The sequence below is a fragment of the Entelurus aequoreus genome, linkage group LG17, assembly GCF_033978785.1.
Source record: "Entelurus aequoreus isolate RoL-2023_Sb linkage group LG17, RoL_Eaeq_v1.1, whole genome shotgun sequence".
Classification (NCBI taxonomy): domain Eukaryota; kingdom Metazoa; phylum Chordata; class Actinopteri; order Syngnathiformes; family Syngnathidae; genus Entelurus; species Entelurus aequoreus.
This window is the reverse complement of record NC_084747.1, coordinates 38,986,403-39,014,282: the sequence shown is the minus strand read 5'-3', so window position 1 is coordinate 39,014,282 and position 27,880 is coordinate 38,986,403. Positions and strand designations below refer to the sequence as shown.

At 40.6% G+C, this 27,880-nt stretch overlaps 2 protein-coding genes and 1 long non-coding RNA gene across 3 annotated transcripts; 2 read left to right on the top strand and 1 right to left on the bottom strand.

The window, feature by feature from the left end:
* Positions 1–322: 322 nt before the first annotated feature.
* LOC133632891 (uncharacterized) lies at positions 323–1,736 on the bottom strand. The gene is made up of 5 exons (XR_009821724.1): positions 1,579–1,736; positions 1,325–1,484; positions 1,093–1,199; positions 928–1,000; positions 323–828 (listed from the first exon to the last, which is right to left on the bottom strand). It is a non-coding gene; the product is annotated as an uncharacterized LOC133632891 (long non-coding RNA).
* A 21-nt stretch (positions 1,737–1,757) lies between these two features.
* On the top strand, positions 1,758–5,066 carry LOC133632890 (E3 SUMO-protein ligase ZBED1-like). Its single transcript, XM_062025693.1, has 3 exons — positions 1,758–2,901; positions 3,233–3,852; positions 4,015–5,066. The coding sequence occupies exons 1-3, from the start codon at positions 2,043–2,045 to the stop codon at positions 4,426–4,428; spliced, it is 1,893 nt and encodes a 630-aa protein (XP_061881677.1). The 5' UTR covers positions 1,758–2,042; the 3' UTR covers positions 4,429–5,066.
* A 12,529-nt stretch (positions 5,067–17,595) lies between these two features.
* On the top strand, positions 17,596–19,452 carry LOC133632017 (RNA-binding protein RO60-like). Its single transcript, XM_062024248.1, has one exon. The coding sequence runs from the start codon at positions 17,613–17,615 to the stop codon at positions 19,182–19,184; it is 1,572 nt and encodes a 523-aa protein (XP_061880232.1). The 5' UTR covers positions 17,596–17,612; the 3' UTR covers positions 19,185–19,452.
* The last annotated feature ends 8,428 nt before the right edge of the window (positions 19,453–27,880 follow it).

Below are 27,880 nucleotides of genomic sequence, written 5' to 3'. Positions count from 1 at the left end.
ACGCTACGTGTTTGACATTATTTCCCAGGTAACAAGGGAACGTTATGTGAACGTTATGTGAACGTTAGGAGAACGTTAGGAGAACGTTGTGGCATTGTTCTGGGAACGTTCGTTTATAACGTTCAAAGAACGTTCGGTTGTGGAGTTCTTGCTTGGTTAGCAGAACGTTAGCCAAGAACGTTTGGCTAGAACGTTTAGGGAACTGTTTAGGAACATGCTATTTACATCTGTTTTTATGCTATATTGTCAGGAATAACACTCAAACAGAAATTTCAACATAATTATTTATTTGTGATAGTGATTTCAACAGAAATAATTATTTATTAGTGATATAATACAAAAATGGGGACGGCGTGGCGAAGTTGGTAGAGTGGCCGTGCCAGCAATCGGAGGGTTGCTGGTTACTGGGGTTCAATCCCCACCTTCTTCCATCCTAGGCACGTCCGTTGTGTCCTTGGGCAAGACACTTCACCCTTGCTCCTGATGGGGGCTGGTAGCCCCTTGCATGGCAGCTCCCGCCATCAGTGTGTGAATGGGTGATTGTGGAAATACTGTCAATTGCGCTTTGAGTACCTTGAAGGTAGAAAAGCGCTATACAAGTATAAACTTGTATAGCGCTTTTCTACCTTCAAGGTACTCAAAGCGCTTTGACATATAACCCATTTATCATTTATAAATGGAATGGAATGCAGTGGTCTTGGTCGTGCGCGTCAGTGTATCCTGCCCCTTCTTGGTTCTCTTCCTGGAAGTAAATCCATCCATCCATCTTCTTCCGCTTATCCGAGGTCGGGTCGCGGGGGCAGCAGCCCAAGCAGGGAAACCCAAATCCTGGAAGTAAATAATTATCACAAATACAACAAAGACAGCACTTGAATGTAGATTAATTGAATTGAATTAAAACATTGGCATAATTACTTTATCATTTACCTCTCATCTCACTCTGTTCTTTTGCTTGTTTCTTTTTCCTTTTTTGTCCTCCCTCTTAATTCCTCCTCTTCTCCTGGAAGTAGTTATAATTGCAAATTCAAAAGACATGCAGTGGAACTTCAATAAAATGGAATTCAAAATTGGGATATCTTCTCTTCTCCGTACCTCAAATTTTGAACCTCCCTTTCGAAAAGTGGCCAGTTTCAGGACCTCTCCAAGCTCACAATCCACTTCAGCTGTGGTCGTCTGCTTGTAAACACCCCTGCATGCCTCTGCAATCACCAGCACAATTTAGAATTCCCTTTAGAATAAATACTGTAATAATAACAGCTAGATCGACCTTGTGAGCATACATGCAACATATGCTCAAAGATGCAAACCTATTATTAACACTTACTATTTATTATTCTGTAAAGGGGCAAGTCCTCAAACGCCACTTTTCCTGACTTTCCACGGAGGCCAAGCTGCTCCAGGACTTTGTTTGTGGCAATTTTCCTCAGCATTGTCCTCACCGTGTCTGCCAAATTCTGCCCACCAAGAGCAGTAAGAGCTTTCACCTATACAAATAAACAACAATATTGTACTTGATTAGAAATTGTTTTTTGATAACCGAGCAAGATATTTTTGCAGTGGGGAATTAAAACTAATTACCAGCTGCTTTCTGAGCAGAAGATCAGTGTCGAGCCGTTCACAGAAGGCCTTCAGCTGCTCAAGAGTCTCGAAAGGCTGATCAATGAGATCTTGAACATCCACAGATTCTGGCCCCACAGACTGTGCTGCCAGCCCTCTCAGCATGCGCATAATTTCTCCCTGGTAGGGCTGAACGATTTATCGTTTTCAGATCGAAATTGCGATTTCAGAAGTCTCAATCTTGAGATCGTGAAGGCTTCGGTTTTAGACGAACGTTATTTAGCTCTCCTGGCTGACATGTCTGTTGTGTATATGCAGCCTGCTCGTGCTACTCTCATGCCTTGTCAAACTCACCAATCAGAAGTGGTAAACTACTTGTGAGCAGGGCATGCCGTCACGCTAACCAATCAGAGGCGGCCATTGACGAGGCTACCGCGTACACGCCCACTAACAACTTTGGTGAAGAAACAAACGTCCTGGAGGAAATGGCTGCTGCCGCCGGGTCAGAAGTGGAGGAGGATTTAGTTTTAATACAGAAGAAGAGCAGCACGTCTGTCATTTGGGACTACTTCGGTTTCGAAACTTCAGATGTGCATCAGAAACAGGTACTTTGTAAAACTTGTCGGGCCAAAGTCGCCACATCCCAAGGCAACACGACTAATTTATTCCGGCACTTGAAAAATCACCACCGGCAGTTACACGACGAATGTATGACCAAAAAGTCCGGTGAAAAGTCAACCCCGAGCGATTCAGCCCATTGTAGCAAACATACCACAATTACAGCGTCGTTTGCCAGTATAACTCCTTATGAGAAGAGCAGCCGCAGACACAAGGAGATAACGACCGCCATAACACACTACATTGGCAAAGACATGGTGTCTGTTAACACCGTTACCAAAGAGGGATTTCAAAACCTCCTCCACACGCTGGACAGAAGATACAAGATTCCCTCCCGCACCTATTTCAACCAGGTCGCCATCCCACAGCTTTACGCCGAGTGCAAGGAAAAAGTGGAAAGAGAGGTGAAAAATGTGCTTTATTACGCCACAACTACCGATATGTGGTCAAGCAGAACAAGCGAACCGTATCTTAGCTTGACCTTGCATTACATAAATGACGACTTTGAGTTGAAAAGTCGCTGCCTGCAGACAGCATACTTTCCCATGGATCACACAGGAGAGAATATCGCCCTCGGATTAAGAGAGTGTCTAGCAAGCTGGGGTCTGAAAGAGGAGGACCAGACGTGCATCACAACTGACAATGGAGCAAACGTCGTCAAAGCTGTGCAGCTTAATCAGTGGACCAGGCTTCAATGTTTTGGCCACAGGCTACATCTTGCAATTGGTAAGTGTGTGTGTGTGTGTGTGTGTCTCTGTGTGTATGTCTGTGTTTTTGTTGTTGTTTGTTTTTGTTTACTTAGAATATTTTTGTACATTTGAGACATGCTAGAATGTAGCTAATGATGGTACAGATTTAATGTGATGGGTGCTTGTTGCCTTCAGTATAGTTTTTCTCTTAATGTTTTTCTTTAAATCCCTTACAAATTAAAAATTATAATAACAGATTTATAATCAATATTAGATGATGAATAATGTGTTATGTGCTTTTGATTATTGCTTTACCCTCTGTTGTCTATAATATGGTTTTCTATATTCTTTTTTCCCCTCTTGTCCAGAAAATGCTGTTAAAGATGATGTAAGAGTTAAACGGGCAACAGGACTCTGCAAGCAGCTGGTTGGACATTTCTCACATAGCTGGAAAAAGAAGGCCGCACTGAAAAAGGCACAGCAAGAATTGAAGATACCGGAGCACTCACTGATTACAGAGTGTCCGACGAGGTGGGGCTCACGACAGAGGATGATTGGGAGGGTGTTGGAGCAGAGTAAGGCGTTGTCTCAGGTTCTATCTGAAGACAAGAAGACACGTCACCTGGTCCCCACTTGGCAGGACACAGATGTCCTTGAGTCATTAAACAATGCCCTTGGCCCTCTTCAGGAGTTTACTGATGCCCTGTCCGGTGAAGCCTATGTAAGTGTGTCCTACCTGAAGCCAGTCCTCCATCTCCTGAGGACATCGATCCTGACTGTAGACAAAGACGACCCAGATCTTACCAGGGACATAAAGTCAAGAGCTCTTCGCTATATTGAAGATAAATACAGCGACCCAGCCACACAGGAGCTACTAGATATTGCTTCGTTCCTTGATCCTAGATTCAAAACTGACTACATAAGAGCAGAGAATGTCCCAGACATCAAAGAAAGAGTGAGGATCGAAATGGAACAGGTGGCACGAAAGGTGACTTGTCCTGTTTCTATGTGTAGTTTAGTAATACAAAATGCCACATCAATACAAGTGATATGTCTTATTACATTTATTGGCATTTTTTAATGTTGCTCAATTGCTCAAAATGACATCAGCCTGCAAAATTTTGACAGCTCTCATCTCTGTGTTTTGCAGGAAAAGAGGGCCCGTGTCAGCACTACAGAGGCCATGCCCCAGGGTGCAGCAGAGGCAGAGCCATCTACTGTGGGGAAGGGAAAGCGGTCATTGGGCAGCTTCTTCAAGAGCAGACCGTCTGTGCCTCCTCCTTCCACCACCATGCAGTTGGAGGATGCCATTAATGCAGAGCTGAACAGCTACCTGATAACTCCTACAATTGATGGAGAGGACAATCCCCTGGCCTGGTGGAGAGTGCACAATGTTAACTTTCCATGGTTGAACAAACTGGCTCGCAAGTTTCTGTGCATACCAGCCACCAGTTCACCATCAGAAAGATTGTTTAGTGCTAGTGGCAATGTTGTCACATGTCAGCGCTCATGTCTTAAACCATCAAAGGTTGACATGCTAGTTTTCTTGACCAAAAATCTGTGAAGAGTGATGTAGAGATGTCAGGGAAGCAAGTATTATTGTTAAAGTACTTTTTAGATTGTGTTTGTTCTGCACTTTACCCTGACTTGTGGTGTCAGTTTTTGTAAAAAAAAAAAAGATAAATGCTAGTTTTCAGGAATATTATGTTCTATTGTTAACAGAATAGATGTGCAATATTTGGGTGCTGCTAAGCGGTAAATGAATGACCCACCTATTTTAATGTCTGACATATTTTTCAGAAGGGCAGAGGTTGGGTCATTTTGTTTTTGTAATAGTATTTTCTTTATTACCATTACTTTTCAATTTCACTTTAAAATATTGTTCAGGTTTCTTCCAGGGTTGAATAAAGTACTTGAATTGCTGCTATAGATGTTGATAGGCTAGCTCTCTTGAGCCATAAAAGACTGACCTACCTACTTGAGTATAAGACTGTTTACATAAGGTCAGGATCCTTTTTTTCCTTTATTGAAGTTGTTGAATTTTGTTTTTCTTATTATATATTAAGCATTGCTTTTTGTGTTGGAATTGTTTTGTATTTTATTTAACTTAAACTTTTTTATTTATCTTAACATAATTAAGGTTTTTGTACTGGTTTTAGTTCTTTAGTTTTAATAACTGCTGTTGGTCAAGAACTTTGGAGAATGTACATGCATGTTTCTTAATAAATACATGTTTGAAGCAATTCTTACCTTTTAGTATTCATCCTTGCATTACATAGCATTTAATGTTTTCATGGTATATCATTTTTTGTCATGTTTTAAATCTGTTACTGTTACTGAAGCTTGATTTGAAAAGAAATCGTGAGTCAAAATCGAAATCGCAATTTCTGTCAGAAAAATTGTGATCAGATTTTTTCCTGAAATCGTTCAGCCCTACTCCCTGGTTCTCAAGTATATTTTGAACTTTCATGTTCAACTGGAAAACTGCAAATACAACAAAAGTCAAAGAGGTAATTCGTATTACTGCCCGTTGTAACAGCCTGTTTAACACCACCTATCAACAGTTAAATAGCCAACTAACGTTCACTGTCAAGGGCATTCCTGCTGCTTCTTGGAGCGGTCTGGTACTGACTCGTACTGGCTGGAGTGGTCTGGTACTGGCTTGAGCGGTCTGGTACTGGCTTGAGCGGTCTGGTACTGGCTTGAGCTGGATGCATTCCTGTCTGGACTGAGCCTGGAAGTGCTGCTTCTCGCTGGGCTGTGAGGTCGGCCTGGATGCCTTGGAGTGGTCTGGTATTGGCTGGTACTGGCTAAAGTGGTCTGGTACTCGCTGGAGATTGGAAAGTTAAAGGTTGGGAGCTCTGGCAGTGGGGGTGCCTGGACGAAGATCTGTGTTTTCTCTTTTCTGCACTTCTTTTTTGGCCGAATTTCCTCTTCATCTAAACCAGGGGTCACCAACCTTTTTGAAACCAAGAGCTACTTCTTGGGTACTGATTAATGCGAAGGGTTACCAGTTTGATACACACTTAAATACATTGCCAGAAATAGCCAATTTGCTCAATTTACCTTTAACTCTATGTTATTATTAATAATTAATGATATTTACACTTAGTTGAATGGTTTAAAAGAGGAGAAAACATGAAAAAAATGACAATTAAATTTTGAAACATAGTTTATCTTCAATTTCGACTCTTTAAAATTCAAAATTCAACCGAAAAAAAGAAGAGAAAAACTAGCTAATTCGAATCTTTTTGAAAAAATTTAAAAAATAATTTATGGAACATCATTAGTAATTTTTCCTGATTAAGATTAATTTTAGAATTTTGATGACATGTTTTAAATAGGTTAAAATCCAATCTACACTTTGTTAAATGATAATGATAAATGGGTTATACTTGTATAGCGCTTTTCTACCTTCAAGGTACTCAAAGCGCTTTGACAGTATTTCCACATTTACCCATTCACACACACATTCACACACTGATGGCGGGAGCTGCCATGCAAGGCGCTAACCAGCAGCCATCAGAGGCAAAGGGTGAAGTGTCTTGCCCAAGGACACAACGGACGTGACTAGGAAGGTAGAAGGTGGGAATTGAACCCCAGTAACCAGCAACACTCCGATTGCCACTCTACCAACTTCGCCACGCTTGTTAGAATATATAACAAATTGGACCAAGCTAGACAAATCAGTATTTCTTCTAGATTATCCAAAAACATTTTTTTTAAAGAAATTTAAAAAAACGTTGAAATAAGATTTAAATTTGATTCTACAGATTTTCTAGATTTGCCAGAATATATTTTTTAAATTTTAATCATAATAAGTTTGAAGAAATATTTCACAAATATTCTTCGTCGAAAAAACAGAAGCTAAAATTAAGAATTAAATTAAAATGTATTTATTATTCTTTACAATAATAAAAATTTTTTTACTTGAACATTGATTTACATTGACAGGAAAGAAGAGGAAGGAATTTATAAGGTAAAAAGGTATATGTGTTTAAAAATCCTAAAATCATTTTTAAGGTTGTATTTTTTCTCTAAAATTGTCTTTCTGAAAGTTACAAGAAGCAAAGTAAAAAAAATTATGAATTTATTTAAACAAGTGAAGACCAAGTCTTTAAAATATTTGGATTTTTTAAAATTCTATTTGAGTTTTGTCTCTCTTAAAATTAAAAATGTTGGGCAAAGCGAGACCAGCTTGCTAGTAAATAAATAAAATTTAAAAAATAGAGGCTGCTATTTGAGCTATTTTTAGAACAGGCCAGCGGGCTACTCATCTGGTCCTTACGGGCTACCTGGTGCCCGCGGGCACCGCGCTGGTGACCCCTGATCTAAACCAACGAAGACAAAAAAATGTATGCACCACTAAGTAGTATTTGAGTATTGTAAGTAAACAGTCTTTGAAAAGTGACTATACCGTCAGCATCAAACACATTTTCCTCATCGTTTCTATAGCGTTCAGGGGTGATGTGGCTCCGTTTGGTTAACACTTCTTCTTCTGGGCTCGAAAACATTTTAGCTTGTTTTTCGTATTGAAGTGCCTTGTCAAAGTCTTCTGCAAAATTTCAAAGTATGCCGATGACTCAAGATGAATTTAACTTATGTTGTTTAAAATATACATGATATGACTTAGACAATATTCCCTTACTAGTCAATGTTTTCCTGAAAACCCGAATTGGCAGCCTCTCCCAGAATTGTTTGTCAGGAACTTCAGCTTTCCGGATTCTGGAGTGGGTAGGATTTTGCCTTGGCCAATAGCAGAAGGTATTCTGAAGATAAAATAATCATGATGAATGACATAATAATAATAAGCTACAATATTATGCCTATGCACAGTACTTTTCAGAAAAAGTAATAACCTTTCCATCATCTTCTGTCCATTTGGTTGGGACAACAGCGACTGAACGTTCACCAAGGAACTCAACGACCACAAAAGAAGGAGCCATCTGGAAAACAATCAGATAATATTACCATTTCAATACTGCATCAAACAGTTATTTATGAATCCTGATACAGTTAGTCAGTTATTCTTAGTCTGCACACAGCATCCATGTACTTTGTTACTGTTTCTGGAGTTGATGTCGTGTCATTCTCTTGCTTGCTATCATCACTCTCTAATTCTAAAGTTGACTGTCGGCATTGCTTCTTCAAATGCCTAGTTGTGGCAGCCCATCTACGCTTATAAGCCCTCTGTTGAAACTTCTTCATAGTGTTTATTCTATAAAAAAAAAAACATGGAAAATGGGTTGCCCTATTATCGCACACACGGAACTATAACATTAAAACATTGGCATAATTACTTTATCATTTACCTCTCATCTCACTCTGTTCTTTTGCTTGTTTCTTTTTCCTTTCTTGTCCTCCCTCTTAATTCCTCCTCTTCTCCTGGAAGTAGTTATAATTGCAAATTCAAAAGACATGCAGTGGAACTTCAATAAAATGGAATTCAAAATTGGGATATCTTCTCTTCTCCGTACCTCAAATTTTGAACCTCCCTTTCGAAAAGTGGCCAGTTTCAGGACCTCTCCAAGCTCACAATCCACTTCAGCTGTGGTCATCTGCTTGTAAACACCCCTGCATGCCTCTGCAATCACCAGCACAATTTAGAATTCCCTTTAGAATAAATACTGTAATAATAACAGCTAGATCGACCTTGTGAGCATACATGCAACATATGTTCAAAGATGCAAACCTATTATTAACACTTACTATTTATTATTCTGTAAAGGGGCAAGTCCTCAAACGCCACTTTTCCTGACTTTCCACGGAGGCCAAGCTGCTCCAGGACTTTGTTTGTGGCAATTTTCCTCAGCATTGTCCTCACCGTGTCTGCCAAATTCGGAACGTTCAGGCAGCATTCAAACCATATCACTGACGGGGCAAATTATTGTTTATCTAAACTAAAAATAAATCCACCCTTCTTCAGAAGTCATTCGTTGGTCTTTGGTCAGTTTGGAAACTTTATAACAGCCAACCTGCACGAGAAATGTATGCTAGTTAGCGCCGGCGCATGGCGTGCATTTATACACAACGCTAAAACCGTAAAATGGTCTGAAATTAATCATGTAGGTTGGAAATTGTTATACAAAAACGTGCTTCGTATTTCACTCTTTCTATACTTACTTGTGATAAATGGATGGCGCACCAAATTGCTTTAAAAATCGGGATTCTGGAAGTAGTTAGCCTTCGTCCTTCTTTGTCTCACGGAGCAGCTTCAATTGTGCATGCGTGTAGTCTTCTTCTTCTTCTCCTTCTGATTTTTATGGCGGTTGGCAAGCAACCTTGTGTGTGCATTACCGCCACCTAGTGTGCGTGCAGCCTTGACTCAGCCGGCGTCAGATTGTTCACAAAACACAACACTTTCGCAGAAAGTTAGGGAAACGTTACAACATACTGTATAAAAAGTAAATTTGCGAAAAAAACACTTATAAAAGCCTAACAGTTGCTGTTTCCATTGCAGGCAAATTATATTTGGTATATAGATGAGAACGTTCTAAGAACGTTCTAAGAACGTTCTTAGAACATATAAAAAAACTTCCATATTTTTTAATATGTTCTAAGACCGTTCTTAGAACGTTCTTAGAACATATCAAAAACTTTATTTTTTTTTTGATGGTTCTAAGAACGTTCTTAGAACGTTCTCATCTTGCATAACCAAAAGAGAACCATAAGGGAACGTTACGTTAACGTTAGGTGTTACCTGGGTTGAGACTTCATCGTGCCTGCAAAATGACAGTTTGCCTTTTCTGTGGTATTGATGAGATTTAAAGGACTGTTGTTGTCCGATGTTGATGTGATAAAACCTCTTTCTCGTTTGGAAGATACATACAAATGTAACTGTTATTTATTCCTGCACATAATAAACATATATAAGTGTTTGGATGTATTCATTTATGTAAAAGTGACATTAAATGCAAGCAATTGCTAGTCAAAAAATTGTTGATATTTACACACGCATATTTAACTAGAATACCCTTATGAGCAGAGCATTACATATATCAACATCAAGCACCTTCTGTACTGTTTACTTGTTGAAATACCCTTTTTAGAGCAAATATCTACCAAAACGACCACTTTGCTGCTGCCAAAAATTGATTTCAAGTAATATTTTCTGACACATCTTATCTCTGCATATTTTACTAGAATACCCTAATGAGAATTACATATATCAAAATCAAGTACCTACTGTACTGTTTACTTGTTGAAATACCCTTTTTAGAGATAAAATATACCCAAACGACCACTTTGCTGCTGCCAAAAATTGATTCCAGATAATATTAACAATAACAAAATGTCAAAGCATTTCTCTAAAAAACAATATTATACATTCTGAAAATGTAAATGATAGCAAGAATATACCTACAAATTTCGGAACATTTGTTTAAAAGGTTTTTACTGTACCAAAGTTCTAAATAACAAGAGAACAATCACTGATAAACACTGGAAAACTGCACTGAATGTCATAATATGATGTCATTCTGTGACAGACAAATGGTGCACAGAGAAAACATATTTGTTGTATTTGTGTAATGCTTTTCTTTTTCAAATTGGTCAAAATACTTTTTTTGATTGAGACTTTTATTAGTAGATTGCACAGTACAGTACATATTCCGTACAATTGACCACTAAATGGTAACACCCGAATAAGTTTTTCAACTTGTTTAAGTCGGGGTCCACGTTAATCAATTCATGGTACAACTATTTACAGTGACATACATATATAACATAACTATTTACAGTAACATGCATATAATAACAGAACTATTTACAGTAATATACATGAAATAACATAACTATTTACAGTAATATTCCGGTTCCGGTTCACCGTGCGTGACTGCTCGCCGTCTGTTCGCTGTTGCGAAAAAGCTAAGTATCGCTCTATCTGTGTGCTTTTAATTGTTCTACAGCTTTCTTTATCACTTCTCAAACATATTTAGTGGTACTATTTAACTTGCAAATCACCCGATTTCTGTCCCACCACCCTTTCCTCAGCTAGCTAGCTGCTAAGCTAGCGCGGAGAAAGGCAGCGCCAGTCAGTAGGAAGTTACTCCCACAGACCGCGACCACTTCCCTGAGGACAGCAGGAACTTCACTCGGTGACAGAAAACACTGTGAGTAATGGCTTCCTGCGCGTCTTGCACCATACTCACAGAGAGGTTGGCTCTGCTAGAGGGCCGTGTCCGCCAGTTAGAGCAGAGTAATGTCGTAACTTTAGATGTTGCGGACACATCTGCTAGCGTTAGCTGTAGCGAGCTAACTAGCCCAGCTTGTAGCAGTCCTAAGCGGCCTACAAGCTACGGTGTACCGGTTTAGACGCATAATAGATTTAGCTCTTTAGCTAGTCCTACACCCCAGTCTACCGGGCACCACACCTTAGTCATAGGGGACTCCATCACCCGAAACATAAAGCTTAGCAAACCAGCCACAATAAAGTGTATCCCCGGGGCCAGAGCACCTGACATTGAAGCTAATCTTAGGGAGCTAACTCGCAACAGGCCTAGTAAACACGTACGACAGGCTAATCGCACCACTAATTATGCGAATATAGTTGTACACGTTGGCTCCAATGACACTAGAATGAGACAGTCAGAGATTACAAAGAGAAACATAGCCAGGACTTGTGATCTCGCCAGAAAGATGTCCAGGCATCGAGTAATTGTCTCTGGCCCCCTGCCTGCGAGAGGCAATGATGAGAGATATAGCAGATTAGTCTCGCTTAACAAGTGGCTGGCTAGCTACTGTAGGCAGCAGGGACTAACGTTTATTGATAACTGGCCCTCTTTCTGGGGCAAACCAGGCTTGCTGATGAGAGACGGCCTTCACCCTAACCAGGAAGGCGCCATCATCCTGTCTAGAAACATAGACTACTATTTAAGTCTCACTTGACTGACTACACTAGAGCAAGCCCGGTCACAGGCAATTACAATGTCTGTTAGTCCGGGTGAGGAGTCAGTTAAGCTAGAACTAGCCAGCGCCAGGCTGGATAATCCATGTACGCATAGCAATTCTCTTAGAATAATACACAATTCACATAATGTTTTTCTGTTGTGTCTGTGTCAGAGGTGGACATGCATTCTACTGAGGTGGCAAATTATGATATGTCCAGTCTATTGCAGCACCAAGCAAACAATCGGAAAATTCCCGTCATATCAATTCCTAGATATGGTCGAAACTATTTAAAGTGCACTACGCATAATAAACGCAACATTGTTAATATTGCCACTACGGATAATCTTAACAAAAACTCGCCAAAACAGCCCAATACCTATAATATGGGCTTTTTAAACATAAGATCATTGTCTCCAAAGGCGTTATTGGTTAATGAGGTCATTAGAGACAACAATCTTAACGTCATTGGTCTTAGCGAAACCTGGCTCAAACCGGACAAATTTTTTGCGCTCAATGAGGCATCTCCTCCTAACTATACGAATGCGCATGTTGCCCGTCCTCTTAAAAGGGGAGGGGGTGTCGCACTAATATACAATGAAAATTTCAACCTTACCCCTAACCTAAACAATAAATATAAATCGTTTGAGGTGCTTACTATGAGGTCTGTCACACCGCTACCTCTCGACCTGGCTGTTATCTACCGCCCCCCTGGGCCCTATTCGGACTTTATCAGTGAATTCTCAGAGTTCGTTGCTGATCTAGTGACGCACGCCGACAATATAATCATAATGGGGGACTTTAATATCCATATGAATACCCCATCGGACCCTCAGTGCGTGGCGCTCCAAACCATAATTGATAGCTGTGGTCTTACACAAATAATACATGAACCCACGCATCGCAACGGTAATACAATAGATCTAGTGCTTGTCAGGGGTGTCACCACCTCCAAAGTTATGATACTTCCATATACTAAAGTAATGTCCGATCATTACCTTATAAAATTTGAAGTTTTGACTCTTTGTCAACAAGCTAATAATAATAATAACTGCTATAGCGGCCGCAACATTAATGCTGCCACAACGATGACTCTTGCTGACCTACTGCCTTCGGTAATGGCACCATTCCCAAATTATGTCGGCTCTATTGATAACCTCACTAACAACTTTGACGATGCCTTGCGCGAAATTATTGATAGTATAGCACCGCTAAAGCAAAAAAGGGCCCCTAAAAGGCACACCCCATGGTTTACAGAAGAAATTAGAGCTCATAAATTATCATGTAGAAAACTGGAACGCAAATGGCGCGCGACTAAACTTGAGGTTTTCCATCAAGCATGGAGTGATAGTTTAATAACTTATAAACGCATGCTTACCTTAGCTAAAGCTAAATACTACTCAAATCTCATCCGCCTCAACAAAAACGATCCTAAATTTCTGTTTAGTACAGTAGCATCGCTAACCCAACAAGGGACTCCTCCCAGTAGCTCCACCCCCTCGGCAGATGATTTTATGAATTTCTTTAATAAGAAAATTGAACTCATTAGAAAGGAGATTAAAGACAACGCATCCCAGCTACAACTGGGTTCTATTAACACAAATACGACTGTATATACGACGGACACTGCCCTCCAAAATAGTCTCTCTATTTTTGATGAAATAACATTAGAGGAATTATTACAGCGTGTAAGTGGGATAAAACAAACAACATGTTTACTTGACCCACTTCCTGGGAAACTTATCAAGGAACTGTTTGTATTATTAGGTCCATCAGTGTTAAATATTATAAACTTATCACTTTCCTCCGGCACTGTTCCCCTAGCATTCAAAAAAGCGGTTATTCATCCTCTGCTCAAAAGACCTAACCTCGATCCTGACCTCATGGTAAACTACCGACCGGTCTCCCACCTTCCGTTTATTTCCAAAATTCTCGAAAAAATTGTTGCACAGCAGCTAAATGAACACTTAGTGACTAACAATCTCTGTGAACCTTTTCAATCTGGTTTCAGGGCAAATCACTCTATGGAGACAGCCCTCGCAAAAATGACTAATGATCTATTGCTAACGATGGATTCTGATGCGTCATCTATGTTGCTGCTTCTTGATCTTAGCGCCGCTTTCGATACCGTCGATCATAATATTTTATTAGAGCGTATCAAAACACGTATTGGTATGTCAGACTTAGCCTTGTCTTGGTTTAACTCTTATCTTACTGACAGGATGCAGTGCGTCTCCCATAACAATGTGACCTCGGACTATGTCAAGGTAACGTGCGGAGTTCCCCAGGGTTTGGTTCTTGGCCCTGCACTCTTTAGTATTTACATGCTGCCGCTGGGTGACATCATACGCAAGTACGGTGTTAGCTTTCACTGTTATGCTGATGACACTCAACTCTACATGCCCCTAAACCTGACCAACACGCCGGACTGTAGTCAGCTGGAGGCGTGTCTTAATGAAATTAAACAATGGATGTCCGCTAACTTTTTGCAACTCAACGCTAAGAAAACGGAAATGCTGATTATCGGTCCTGCTAGACACCAACATCTATTTAATAATACCACCTTAACATTTGACAACCAAACAATTAAACAAGGAGACTCTGTAAAGAATCTGGGTATTATCTTCGACCCAACTCTCTCGTTTGAGTCACACATTAAGAGTGTTACTAAAACGGCCTTCTTTCATCTCCGTAATATCGCTAAAATTCGTTCCATCTTGTCTACTAGCGACGCTGAGATCATTATTCATGCGTTCGTTACGTCTCGTCTCGATTACTGTAACGTATTATTTTCGGGCCTCCCTATGTCTAGCATTAAAAGATTACAGTTGGTACAAAATGCGGCTGCAAGGCTTTTGACAAAAACAAGAAAGTTTGATCATATTACGCCTATACTGGCTCACTTGCACTGGCTTCCTGTGCACTTAAGATGCGACTTTAAGGTTTTACTACTTACGTATAAAATACTACACGGTTTAGCTCCAGCCTATCTCGCCGATTGTATTGTACCATATGTCCCGACAAGAAATCTGCGTTCAAAGAACTCCGGCTTATTAGTGATTCCCAGAGCCAAAAAAAAGTCTGCGGGCTATAGAGCGTTTTCTATTCGGGCTCCAGTACTCTGGAATGCCCTCCCGGTAACAGTTAGAGATGCTACCTCAGTAGAAGCATTTAAGTCCCATCTTAAAACTCATTTGTATAATCTAGCCTTTAAATAGACCCCCCCTTTTTTAGACCAGTTGATCTGCCGTTGCTTTTCTGCTCTCCTCTTCTCCCCTGTCCCTTGCGAGGGGGAGTTGCATAGGTCCGGTGGCCATGGATGAAGTGCTGGCTGTCCAGAGCCGGGACCCCGGGTGGACCACTAGCCTGTGCATCGGTTGGGGACATCTCTGCGCTGCTGACCCGTCTCCGCTCGGGATGGTTTCCTGTTGGCCCCGCTGTGGACTGGACTCCCGCTGATGTGTTGGATCCACTGTGGACTGGACTGGACTTTCACAATGTTATGTCAGACCCACTCGACATCCGTTGCTTTCGGTCTCCCCTAGAGGGGGGGGGGTTACCCACATATGCGGTCCTCTCCAAGGTTTCTCATAGTCATTCACCGACGTCCCACTGGGGTGAGTTTTTCCTTGCCCGTATGTGGGCTCTGTACTGAGGATGTCGTTGTGGCTTGTACAGCCCTTTGAGACACTTGTGATTTAGGGCTATATAAATAAACATTGATTGATTGATTGATAATATACATAAAATAACATAACTATTTACAGTAGTATAAATATAATATCAACTATTTACAGTTATATACAAAAAATAACAACTATTTGCAGTAATATACATATAATAACGTAACTATTTACAGTAATATACATACAATAGCATAACTATTTACAGTAATATACACATAAGGGGTCTCTAGAATTTTGAGCCCATTCAAAATGCATTCAGCATGCCTGACAGACAAACTGCTCCTCTTCTCTTTTTTCATTTTTGGGAAGAGGTTTCTGGACACAGTTTCTGTGATACCACCTCAAACAGGTATCACAGCCAATCTCTAAAACACAAAAGACAGCCAAAATAAATAAATAAATAATATTTATGTAGCACTTTTTCTCTCGTGTCATAAAGTGGGTTACATTGAGGAACTTATTGTACATTCCCTCTGGTGGTGGTAAGCTACACTTACACCAATGGGATCAAGGTGGAGCTAGGAATTGTCTTGCCCAGGGCCGGCCCGTGGCATAGGCCGTATAGGCAAATGCTAAGGGCGCCGTCCATCAGGGGGCGCCACGCCAGTGCCACAAATGTTGGAGGAAAAAAAAAAAAAAAAGTTGGTACTATTATTTCTAAATACATAAAATAATCCCACGTTAATCAAAATGCAAAGTAAAGCCTATTTAATACAAAAATTATTTGTTACAACATTACGCCCCCCCGCCCCCCTTCCCGTATCATGACTCTTTTTGGACGTCACCACATAAAAAAAATCAACAGAAGATGTCAAAACGGCCAAAACTGTCAGGTGCCCAGTGGAGAAAAGAAGGGGAGAAACGAGAAAAAGACAGAGGTAGCAGGTAACGTTAGCCTACATGAAATTATTTGTCTGTTACAGAATGTGATAGTAACCTGTCTTTTTAGCATTAAGCTAATGTTACATGATTCGGCAATTGCTAATCAATAAATAGCTAGTTCTGTTTTAACGTCGGGTTAATATTGTGGAGGGGGCTAAATTGTTATGGAAAATAATAATGTAACGTTAGGTAATTACAGTACTCCCTGGTGTACAGTAATTTGTAAGTCATTCTAGTTAATGCAATATTAAAAAGCACAAATAGAGAACTCTGTAGGATCCCCTTTTTTTGTAATATAGTTGTTAAAGTCATACTGGTTTGATATCTTGTTTTGTGCAGTGCCTTATTTATATTGTATTTTTAATTTATTTTATGCAACTTGTTGAAACGTTTTATTTTTTGTTTATGTATGTAAAAAATATTGTATTTCATATATTCATATATTAATTTTTTTATTTTTTGTATTCATTTATTTATCCATATTTTTTTTTATCTTGTTAACTATTCTGATTGTTAATTTGCTTTCTTTAAGTAAAAAAAAAGGTCAAAGACAAAGCTATTTGGTTTCTTGTGAGTATATACACTTCACTGCCGATGTGGGGGGGGCGCCACCTAAAATCTTGCCTAGGGCGCCAGATTGTTTAGGGCCGGGCCTGGTCTTGCCCAAGGACACAATGGCAGTGACTTGGATGTCGAAAGCTGGATACGTACCAGGAACTCACAAGTTTGGGACAGCTACTCTACCATCTGAGCCACTCGGTCCCAAATGGCAAATAATTTGTTGGGAAATTATCAGTTTACCAAGTTGGACAAAGTTTCATACCTCTAGAAGGCTTTAGATGTTTTTTTTTGTTTTAATTAAAGAATTCATTGGCTGTGCTGAGGGATAGACAGAGTAATCTAATAATGTGTGTAGTAATCTGGTCAGTTGTTGGAAATGTATTGTAGATTGATTGAAGCATAGCTATTCTTCTAATCAAGAAAACTATTAGGTAAACGTCAAACAGATTATGGTGGATTTTAAACAAGAGGTTCAAAACATAATGTGCCAAGTACAGGGTTTCTCTTATATGTAATTGATTGTGGCGCATCGCCACGGCAAAATAAAAGCCTCCACACCATAAAAAGTAGGGTTTTTTTACTTGAAAAAAAATTCAAGTAATATTTTGTATGAATGGATTAGGCCTGCAACTAACGATTAATTTGATAATCGATTAATCTGTCGATTATTACTTCGATTAATCGATTAATAATCGGATAAAAGAGACAAGAGTCGCGATAAGGTTGTCCCACAATGCAAGGAGATGGCAGCCAGTGGGAGGTGAGTGACCACACCAGACTGTGTCGCTTCCTCTGCTACGGCTCAGACCAGATGACCTACACTGCCAGAGAGCAGGCAGGTCTGGGCATGGAGCGTGTGGGATCCATGCTCTCCATGCTCCAGGAGGGCCAAGGTGTCCAGGTGGTGGAGACCATCCAGAGGTTTGCTCAGGATGGACAAGCGGTCCGACTGGAGCCCTGCATCTTTGCCTTGGCGTTGTGCTCGCAACACTCTGAGCTGAAGACCAGACAGGCGGCCTTCAAGGCGCTGAAGGAGGTTTGCCCGCAGCCCGCCCATCTGTTTTCTTTCATCCAGTACAAGAAAGAACTGAAGGAGGACATGAAGTGTGGAATGTGGGGACGCGCCCTCAGGAAAGCCGTGTCTGACTGGTACAGCGGGCAGGATGCTCTGAGTCTGGCTGCGGCCGTCAGCACATGTAAACAAAGACAGGGTTGGTCACACCAGGACTTACTCCGGCTCTCCCACACCAAACCAGCTGATGAAGCTATTGCCCTGATCTGCCAGTATGTAACAAAGGAATGGAAAGATGTCCAAGTGGCATACGCCGACAAAGACAACTCGGATGAGGTGTCCAAGGTGCTGTCCTATCTGGAAGTGGTGGAGAAGGCCAGGCACAGTTGTGATGAAACGGAGGTCATTACTTTGATTGAGGAACACAACTTGGAGAGAGAGCAGCTTCTTACAGACCACCTCAAGTCCAAATCGGTGTGGAGAGCGTTATTGAAGGAAATGCCTCTCCATTCAGTACTAAAGATCCTGGGGAAAATGACATTCAAAAAGGTGCTTCAGCCTGGTAGTTCGGAAACAGAAGTGCTGTGTGAGAGAATCCGCAGCGAGGCAGCGCTAAAAAAGGCAAAGGTGCACCCATTTAGCATCCAATTGGCTTCTGAAAACTACAAACGAGGCCAAGGCTATGAGGGGAAAACTAAATGGGAAGCCGACGCCAACATCCTCAAAGCCCTGGACTTTGCCTTTTACAAGAGTTTCTTTAATGTGGAGCAAGTGGGAAAAAGGTTCATTGTGGCCGTTGATGTGAGTACGTCCCCGAACAGTATGGTCCCAGGGACGTCAGTCAGCACTGCAGTCGCGGCCGCACTGATTGCAATGGTGTTTGCCAGAACAGAGAAAGGCACGCGTGTGCTGGCATACTCTGAAGGAGCTTTAAAGCCGTGCTCCGTGTCTGCTGACATGACCCTCGCACAAATGACCGATGAACTCATAAAAATCTCTGTAAAGAGCACTGATTGCACTCTTCCTATCACATGGGCCACCAAGAAAGGCAGACCTGCAGATGTGTTCATCATTCTCACCAACAACGCTTTGTCGCCTCTCTCTGCCAACCCAGTGGCCGCGCTAAAGAAGCACCGAAAAAAAACAAGGTGCCAGTCCAAGTTGGTGATTTGCGGGCTGACCTCAGGTGGAGGAACCCTGGTGGACTTGGGGGACAGAGGTCTCCTGAACATCAGCGGCTTTGATCTAGGAGCCTTTACCGTCATCCGTAACTTTGCAAACAACCTGGTGTAGAAGTGTGCGGAACATGGAATTGTATCGTTTGTCTGCTAGATGAAGGCTCACTTGGCTCAGACTAGAACAGGGGTCACCAACCTTTTTGAAAGCAAGAGCTACTTCTTGGGTAGTGATTAATGCGAAGGGCTACCAGTTTGATACACACTTCAATAAATTGCCAGAAATAGCCAATTTGCTCAATTTACCTTTAACTCTATGTTATTATTAATAATTAATGATATTTACACTTAATTGAACGGTTTAAAAGAGGAGAAAACACGAAAAAAAATGACAATTACATTTTGAAACATAGTTTATCTTCAATTTCGACTCTTTAAAATTCAAAATTCAACCGAAAAAAAGAAGAGAAAAATTTAAAAAAAGAATTTATGGAACATCATTAGTAATTTTTCCTGATTAAGATTAATTTTAGAATTTTGATGACATGTTTTAAATAGGTTAAAATCCAATCTACACTTTGTTAGAATATATAACAAATTGGACCGAGCTATATTTCTAACAAAGACAAATCATTATTTCCAGAACAAACATTTTAAAATAAATTCAAAAGACTTTGAAATAAGATTTAAATTTGATTCTACAGATTTTCTCTACCAACCGGTATAGCTCGGTTGGTAGAGTGGCCGTGCCAGCAACTTGAGGGTTCCAGGTTCGATCCCCGCTTCCGCCATCCTAGTCACTGCCATTGTGTCCTTGGGCAAGACACTTTACCCACCTGCTCCCAGTGCCACCCACACTGGTTTAAATGTAACTTAGATATTGGGTTTCACTATGTAAAGCGCTTTGAGTCACTAGAGAAAAGCGCTATATAAATATAATTCACTTCACTTCACACTTCACTTCACAAACTACATTTATATCCTTTCCAGTATTTTATTGGGAAAAAAACCAGCATACTGGCGCCATGTTCTTTCAACTTGCCAAATAAAACAAGGAAAATGTTACAAAAATGCACACTTTTGACACCCCTGCTATAGATAATACAAAATGGGGCGTCATGGCGTAGTGGGTAGAGCGCCCGTGTCAGAAACCTGAGGGTTGCAGGTTCGCTCCCCGCCTCTTACCATGCCGTTGTGTCCTTGGGCAGGACACTTCACCCTTGCCCCCGGTGCCGCTCACACCGGTGAATGAATGTTGAATGAATGATAGGTGGTGGTCGGAGGGGCCGTAGGCGCAAATTGGCAGCCACGCTTCCGTCAGTCTACCCCAGGGCAGCTGTGGCTACGAAAGTAGCTTACCACCACTAGGTGTGAATGAATGATGGGTTTTTAACATGTAAAGCGACTTTGGGTACTTAGAAAAGCGCTATATAAATCCCAGTTATTATTATTATTATTAAAATTAAATCTGATAAATCTATAGATAAAAAGCAGAGCCTGACGACGCATGCCCGTTTATCACAACTCTCTCGCTCTCTCTGTCTCTCCCCCTCCCTCACGAATGCCTATCCCGAGGTGCTGCGAGTCAGCCAGTTGTTGGGGTAGCGACCTTGTGTGTCAGCATGTCTGTGATCTTCTTTTAATTCTTTTTTTTATTTATTTATTTATTTATTTATTTTTATAAATAGATTTAATTATTTATTTATTTATTTTTCCCCCCCTTTTTAAAAAAAATATATTTTATTAATATTATTATTATTATTATTATGTATTTATTTATTTTATTTATTTATTCCCCTACCTCGGGGGGGGGGACTCGGCGGGGCGGTTGCTGGTTGTTCCATCTCCATCGTTGGGGTCCCTGCGGGTGGGGTGGGTGGTTCCTGTGGCCCCGTGCTGGGTGGTCCTGTGGCGGCCGGCTTGGGTGGGGTGGCCGTGGGCTGGCCTCGCCGCGCTCTCCGGGGGTGGGGGGGGGGCTCGTGGGGGCCCTGTTGCCGGTGGGGCGGGGGCGGTCTTCCCGTCCGGTTGCGGGGGGTCTCCGGGCCCCTCGGGCGGGGCGTCCCGCCTTTCTGTCCGTGTGGGGTGTGGTCTCTCGCTGGCTTGGGGTCTGGCTTCCCCCTGTTTTTCTCGTGCCTTGTCATCTGCCGGGTGCGTCTGTCTGCGGCCTGCTGCTGGCCCTTGTGGGCGGCACGGTGGGCCAGGCTCTGGGGTTCCTGTCGCTGTCCGTCTTGGCTGCGTGGGGGCGGTGGCCCCTGGTTCCCTGGGCACCACGCCTACTGTTTGTGGGATGGGTTCTCGGGGAGGCTGGGGCCGTACTCTGGCTCCCGCACACACTGGGAGTCAAATGTATTGTACATGCAAATTCACATATACTCACACACATACATACAGACATACATAGGTACCTACGCTCCCACATACATATACAAATAAATACAGTACATATTTACACACTCAAAGTTCGTACATCCACACGCACATTCATTATACAAACATACTGTATACACATACTGTACATATACATTCACTGTAAAAACATACATATACACATACTGTACATATACATTCACTGTACAAACACACAAATACACATACTACACATACATTCACTGTACAAACACACACATACATATACTGTACATATACATTCACTGTACAAACACACATTTACACATACTGTACATATACATTCACTGTTCAAACACACATACTGTATACACATACTGTACATATACATTCGCTGTACACACATATACACATACTGAACATATACATTCACTGTACAAGCACACATACACATACTGTACATATACAAGTACATATGCACACATACACTCATGCACATAATCACGTTTCATCAAACATATATTAACGTTGTTGCCCTAGGGTAAACTGGGTATAACACATGGCACACTGACAAAGCTTAACCTATTGTTACTATAACAATCTACAAGGTTAAGGTTGCTTCTCTTTCTTCCCCTCCATTTTTCTGCATTCTTTCGTATCTCAAGTTATCATTACGTATATGTATTGTTGCATTTGAACAATTGTATTGTTGATAATAAAGGTAAAGTACTGGTATTGTTTATTATCAATAGCACTATTTCTATTGGTATTCATATTGCTCCATTTTTAGTGTAATAATGCTCATTGTCATTTCTGTATTTTTTTTTTTTTTTTTAATTTTCGCTAACTGCTTATTTGCTATTACTTTTACCATCATATTTGTACATGTCGTATTTGCTGATGTTGCTCTGTTGTTGTTGTTGTTGTGTTTGCTGTTGTTGTTTTTGTCTCTCTGTCTAATCCCCCTCTTGTCCCCACAATTCCCCCCTCTGTCTTCCTTTTTCTCTCTTTCTATCCCCTCCTGCTCCGGCCCGGCTGCACCAAATGATAATATAAATACATTTAATAAAGTCAAAATACAAGTAAGGCAACAAGAGAAGTATCCTACACTTCTCTTTTGTAAAGTAAATCTGAACAGCCGATATGGGCATCTACATCTGCTATATGATTTGCCCGAGAAGCTGGGCAGGACATTATAAAAAAAAAATAAAAATAAAAAAAAAATAAAAAAAAAAAAATTAAAGTTTATAACTTTGTATCAGACTCAGTGGGACATGTAAAATGCAAGTAGTTACCCAGTGTATGTCTCCTTCTTCCTCTCTGCAGAAGTGACAGAGATTAGTCAAGTCATCTACAAATGCATGCAATAATAAAGGTTTGTTTTAAATGACTGTCATGTATTGTTTATTTAAATAGCAATTCAGCAAATATATGAACCATGTATTGCAAAATGTGTTTCTAGTCACTCAAACATCATGGCACATGCACAGTATTATATTAAGAACTGGAAGAGATACCTAACTTTTCCAAAAGATACACCGCAATTTCTTGTCGCAGGATGTTAACACCTCTTTCGGAGCAATTGCATGTTATGGGCGCCCCAGCCAACACGCCCTCAGCAAACTGTAAATAGAAAGTAAGGGAGAAAAAGTGTATTATGAAACAGTCATGTGTGATTACAATACTTGAAACCTCCAAGAACTGCAACAATATTTTTATTCATCCAAAAAAGGAAAATAGAGTGTTTGTGCAGAAGTCAACACTTTATCTTGCCCACTTAAATGTATTTTATATTTTAGACAGACACCATAAACAGTGCACTCTTGTTGTGTAGTTTTCAAACAACCTTGGTTTAATGTCTTTCTGCTGATGATAAAATGGTTAAAAGAGCTGACTTCACCCTAGGCTGCCCACTAGACAGCACTGAGGAGGTGGCCAAAAGAAGGATGTTTACCGAATTGACATCTGCAATGTGCAATCCCTCTCATCCCATGCACGACTCTTACTTTTGTTACTTTACAGTTTGCACTGCAACCACATCATTTTCCATTTGTGCAATAAATAAAGTCTATTCTTTCCTATTCTATTCACAATTGTCTTTTCTCTACCTCTGAAAGCCAATTTTTAGTTTAAGTAAACTGAACATTTCTTCTTATCAAAAAAATGTAATAAACCCCTCCTAACATTTGCAATACATACTGTACCTTTAACACAAACACACCACAGGAAGTAGCATCCTGTTGAAGAGGGTGTGACAGCTTTGCAAGGATCTGAATTGAATTAAATCCTCAGTTGTTTTTTTTTATCCCCTTCCATGTATTCAGTAACTGAACATTGTTTTGAATAAACACATGCCCACTTTGTAACTCTTGGACGTTTCAGCAGAGCATGCATTAATTATCTGTATATATTACTTGAAGGCATTCGCCTTATTGTTATATTATGTTATAAATATGTTACCTTGAAATGTCCTTGCAGTGCTGGACCATCATCTGTCTTTCCCCCAGCGGGTCAAACAAAATGTTTTACCTTGATCTTTAGCTTGTGGTTTTCCCAAATCAATGTAATTTCAAACCTGTCGACCATTATTGCCCTCTTAGTGTTGTCTTTGTTAAAATTTTTGACTAAGACAGTCAAATATGCATTAATAACCTGCCATAAAGAGAACACTGGGTGAAAAAAAGTTTAGCATTATGAAATATTGAGTACGTCTATCTCATGTACAATAAAAAAAAATTAGTCATTATGCGTCATATTTGCAATCATTATAATGTTAAAGTGTCACCTCACTTTTCAACTCTCGCTGAGGAGCAATGTTGTGTATGTCATTATAGAAGGTTGTACTTTCCAATTTTTGACAAAAGAAAATAAACCTTCTTCCCATACCATGCATCTGTCACATCTAAGAAAACTGGAAGGACATAGATGTAAAAAAATAAATAAATAAAAGACTAATACAGATATTGGGAGCTAAAAATGTTTTAGAGACAAGTTGTCTTTTATCCTCTGTCTGGCTTTCAATGTCATACATTATTCTGCTTATGTGTGAGACTAGTTGTTTGTTGTTGTACCATATGAGTATGTTCAACCTTATGATGCTACAGAATATATCAGAGGATGACATGAAATAATGACACCATCTTCAGACCAATTACAACCAATTTTAGCCCACCTCAGTATTCAGTACTAAAATATTACTTGAAATCAATTTTTGGCAGCAGCAAAGTGGTTGTTTAGGTAGATATTTGCTCTAAAAAGGGTATTTCAACTAGTAGGTACTTGATTTATATATATATATGTAATACTCATAAGAGTATTCTAGTAAAATATGCAGAGATGAGATGTGTCAATATCAAAATATTACTTGAAAGCAATTTTTGGCAGCAACAAAGTAACCATTTGGGTATATTTTAGTTTTGTAAAGGGTATTTCAATAAGTAAACAGTACAGTAGGTACTTGATGTTGATATATGTAAAGCCCATAACGGTATTCTAGTAGAATATGCAGAGATGAGAAGTGTCAATATCGCCATATTACTTGAAATCATTTTTTGGCAGCAGCAAAGTGGTCATTTTGGTAGATATTTGCTTTAAAAAGGGTATTTCAACAAGTAAACAGTACAGTAGGTACTTAAATTTGATATATGTAATGCTCATACGGCTATTCTAGTAAAATATGCAGAGATGAGATGTGTCAATATTAAAATATTACTTGAAATACATTTTTGGCAGCAGCAAAGTGGTTGTTTTGGTAGATATTTGCTCTAAAAAGGGTATTTCAACAAGTAAACGGTACAGTAGGTACTTTATTTTGATATTATCAAATCAACTTTATTTATAAAGCACATTTAAAATTTACCACAGGGGTAGCCAAAGTGCTGTACAATGGGCAGGTTAAAAATAATACGAGAACCGAGCAAACACAACACAACACAAACAGAACACGATAAAAAATAAATAAATAAAATATAAAAACAGGTTCACAGCAGGTGTATTATGGGGCGCCAGTGTTAAAAGCCATGGAATAAAAGTATGTTTTTAAGAGAGATTTAAAAACAGGAAGAGGAGGCTTGTCTAACACTCAGAGGTAGGTCGTTCCAGAGCTTGGGAGCAGCAGCAGCGAAAGCTCTGTCGCCTCTAAGCTTCAGCCTTGTGTCCGGGACCGTCAGTAGCAGCGGGTGGGGCAGTAAGGCTGAAGGAGGTCGGAGAGATATGTTGGCGCGAGGTTGTTTAGACATTTAAAAACAAATAAAAGGAGTTTAAAATTGATTCTGTAACGCACAGGGAGCCAGTGAAGGGACGCTAATATAGGGGGGATGTGCTCACGTCTGCGGGTCTGTGTTAGCAGACGAGCAGCAGATTTCTGCACGAGCTGCAGGCAGGCGAGGGAGGCCTGGCTAATGCCTACATACAGGGCATTGCAGTAGTCTAAACGAGTCGAGATAAAGGCGTGGATTAATTTCTCGAGATCATGTCCTGATAGAAGCGGTTTCACTTTCGCTATTTGGCGTAATTGATAAAAGCTTTTTTGTACGACGCTGCTGATTTGTTTTTCGAATTTAAAATTTGAGTCGAACTTTACCCCCAGGTTTGTGACACAGTCGCTGAGATACGGGGTCAGAGTGCCGAGGTCAACGTTGAGGGAGGGGGAGCGACTTGGACCGAACAACATAACTTCTGTTTTGTCTTCATTTAGGCTCAGGAAGTTAGCTGAAAGCCAGGCTTTGATGTCGTGCAGGCAGTCAATAAGACGTTGAACCGTGTTATTTTGTGGCATGGGAAAATAAATCTGGCAATCATCGGCATAAAAATGAAATGCAATATCCTACTTCCTAAAAATAGAACCAAGGGGGAGAAGGTAAAGCGCAAATAAGATTGGGGCAAGGATTGAGCCCTGGGGAACCTCATGTGGTAAAGGAGCTGTGGAAGACATAAAACTGTCTATTTTTACACAAAAACTCCTGTCAGTTAGGTACGACCGGAACCAGTTGAGGGGGGCGCCCTTAATGCCCACACAGTTCTCAAGACGAGTGATTAAGGTGGCGTGGTCGACGGTGTCGAAAGCAGCAGACAGATATAAAAGCACCAGAATCAGTTGACAGGAGGATATTGTTAAAAACTTTTAAAAGCGCTGACTCTGTGCTGTGGAGGGCTTTAAAACCGGACTGGAACAACTCAGTGATACCATTATCCTCTAAGAAGGGCAACAACTGACTTTAGACAACCTTCTCTAATATTTTAGAAATGTATGGAAGATTAGAGATAAGTCTAAGGTTAGAGAGGAGAGAGGGGTCGAGGCTTGGTTTTTTAAGTAGAGGTCGTACCACTGCATGTTCAAACTCTACTGGAACTATTCCAGAAGATAGGCTACTATTGATAATGTTAAGGACACTTGATCCAATAGTAGCAAGTACCTCCTTAAACAGGCGAGGTGGGAGGGAGTCTGCAGGAGAACCAGAGGGCTTCATATGACTAACTGTGTCATTTAAAACAGAAAAGGACACCGGCTCAAACTGATGGAAAACAGAAGAGAAATGCAGAGGAACAGAAGGGTCATATGAAGGCTGAGATAAACTGGCTCTAGTTGACACAATTTTGTCAGTGAAAAAATTGAGACAATTTTCACAGAATTCAAAAGAAGCATCAAAACCAACAGATTTGGGAGCATCAATGACAGTGTTAATAGTTTTAAACAGAACTCTGGGGTTGTTATAGTTAGAAGATATAATCTGAGATAGATATATATTCATCTCTGCCTTTACAGTCATCTGAAAGGAAAACAGGCTTTCTTTAAAAATGGCAAAGGACACATGCAGCCTGTCTTTTTTCCATTTTCTCTGCCATTCTACACTTGCTCCTGGCAGCCCGAGTGACGTCATTCAACCAGGGCTGAGGCGTGGCTTTAGAGCGGCGGCATTTGAAAGGAGCGATCGTGTCCAGTGTTTGTAAACAAATAGAGTTGAAACCAGAAACCAACTCTTCAGTATTCAAACATACAGAGGCTGCAGAATTATCCTCACAAAGAGTCGAAAAAATTGAGGAGAACAGAGCAGGGGACGAAGAATTAAACATGCGAGAGCCGGGCCAGGAGTGCCCTAACTTTCACCAGCTGACCGCCACGTTTACCGCGGCGCCGGAGACGCTTCCACCGGGGGAGAGGAGCCAGGGGGCGGGAAAGGAAGGCAGGAATAAGGCGCACAATTTAACCGGACACTTAGTGGGAATATCAAACAGGATCGGCATATGATCAGAGAACACAGCGTCGCAAATGTCCAAATTAAAAACACACAAACCATACGAGAGCACTAAATCGAGTGTATGCCCGCGTTCATGTGTGGAACCACATACAGATTGTACGAAATTAAAAGAGTCAATTACATTCAGGAAGCTCCTGGGAAGCGACTCGTCTGGACAGCAGGTGTGAATATTAAAATCACCCACAATAAGGACACGATCGTATTTGGGCAG

Coding starts and splice junctions, on each gene's coding strand:
- LOC133632017 (XM_062024248.1), top strand. CDS start 17,613: ATGCAAGGAGATGGCAGCCAGTGGGAGGTGAGTGACCACACCAGACTG.
- LOC133632890 (XM_062025693.1), top strand. CDS start 2,043: ATGGCTGCTGCCGCCGGGTCAGAAGTGGAGGAGGATTTAGTTTTAATA. Junction 2,902..3,232: donor CAGGCTACATCTTGCAATTG/GTAAGTGTGTGT, acceptor CCTCTTGTCCAG/AAAATGCTGTTAAAGATGAT. Junction 3,853..4,014: donor TGGAACAGGTGGCACGAAAG/GTGACTTGTCCT, acceptor TGTGTTTTGCAG/GAAAAGAGGGCCCGTGTCAG.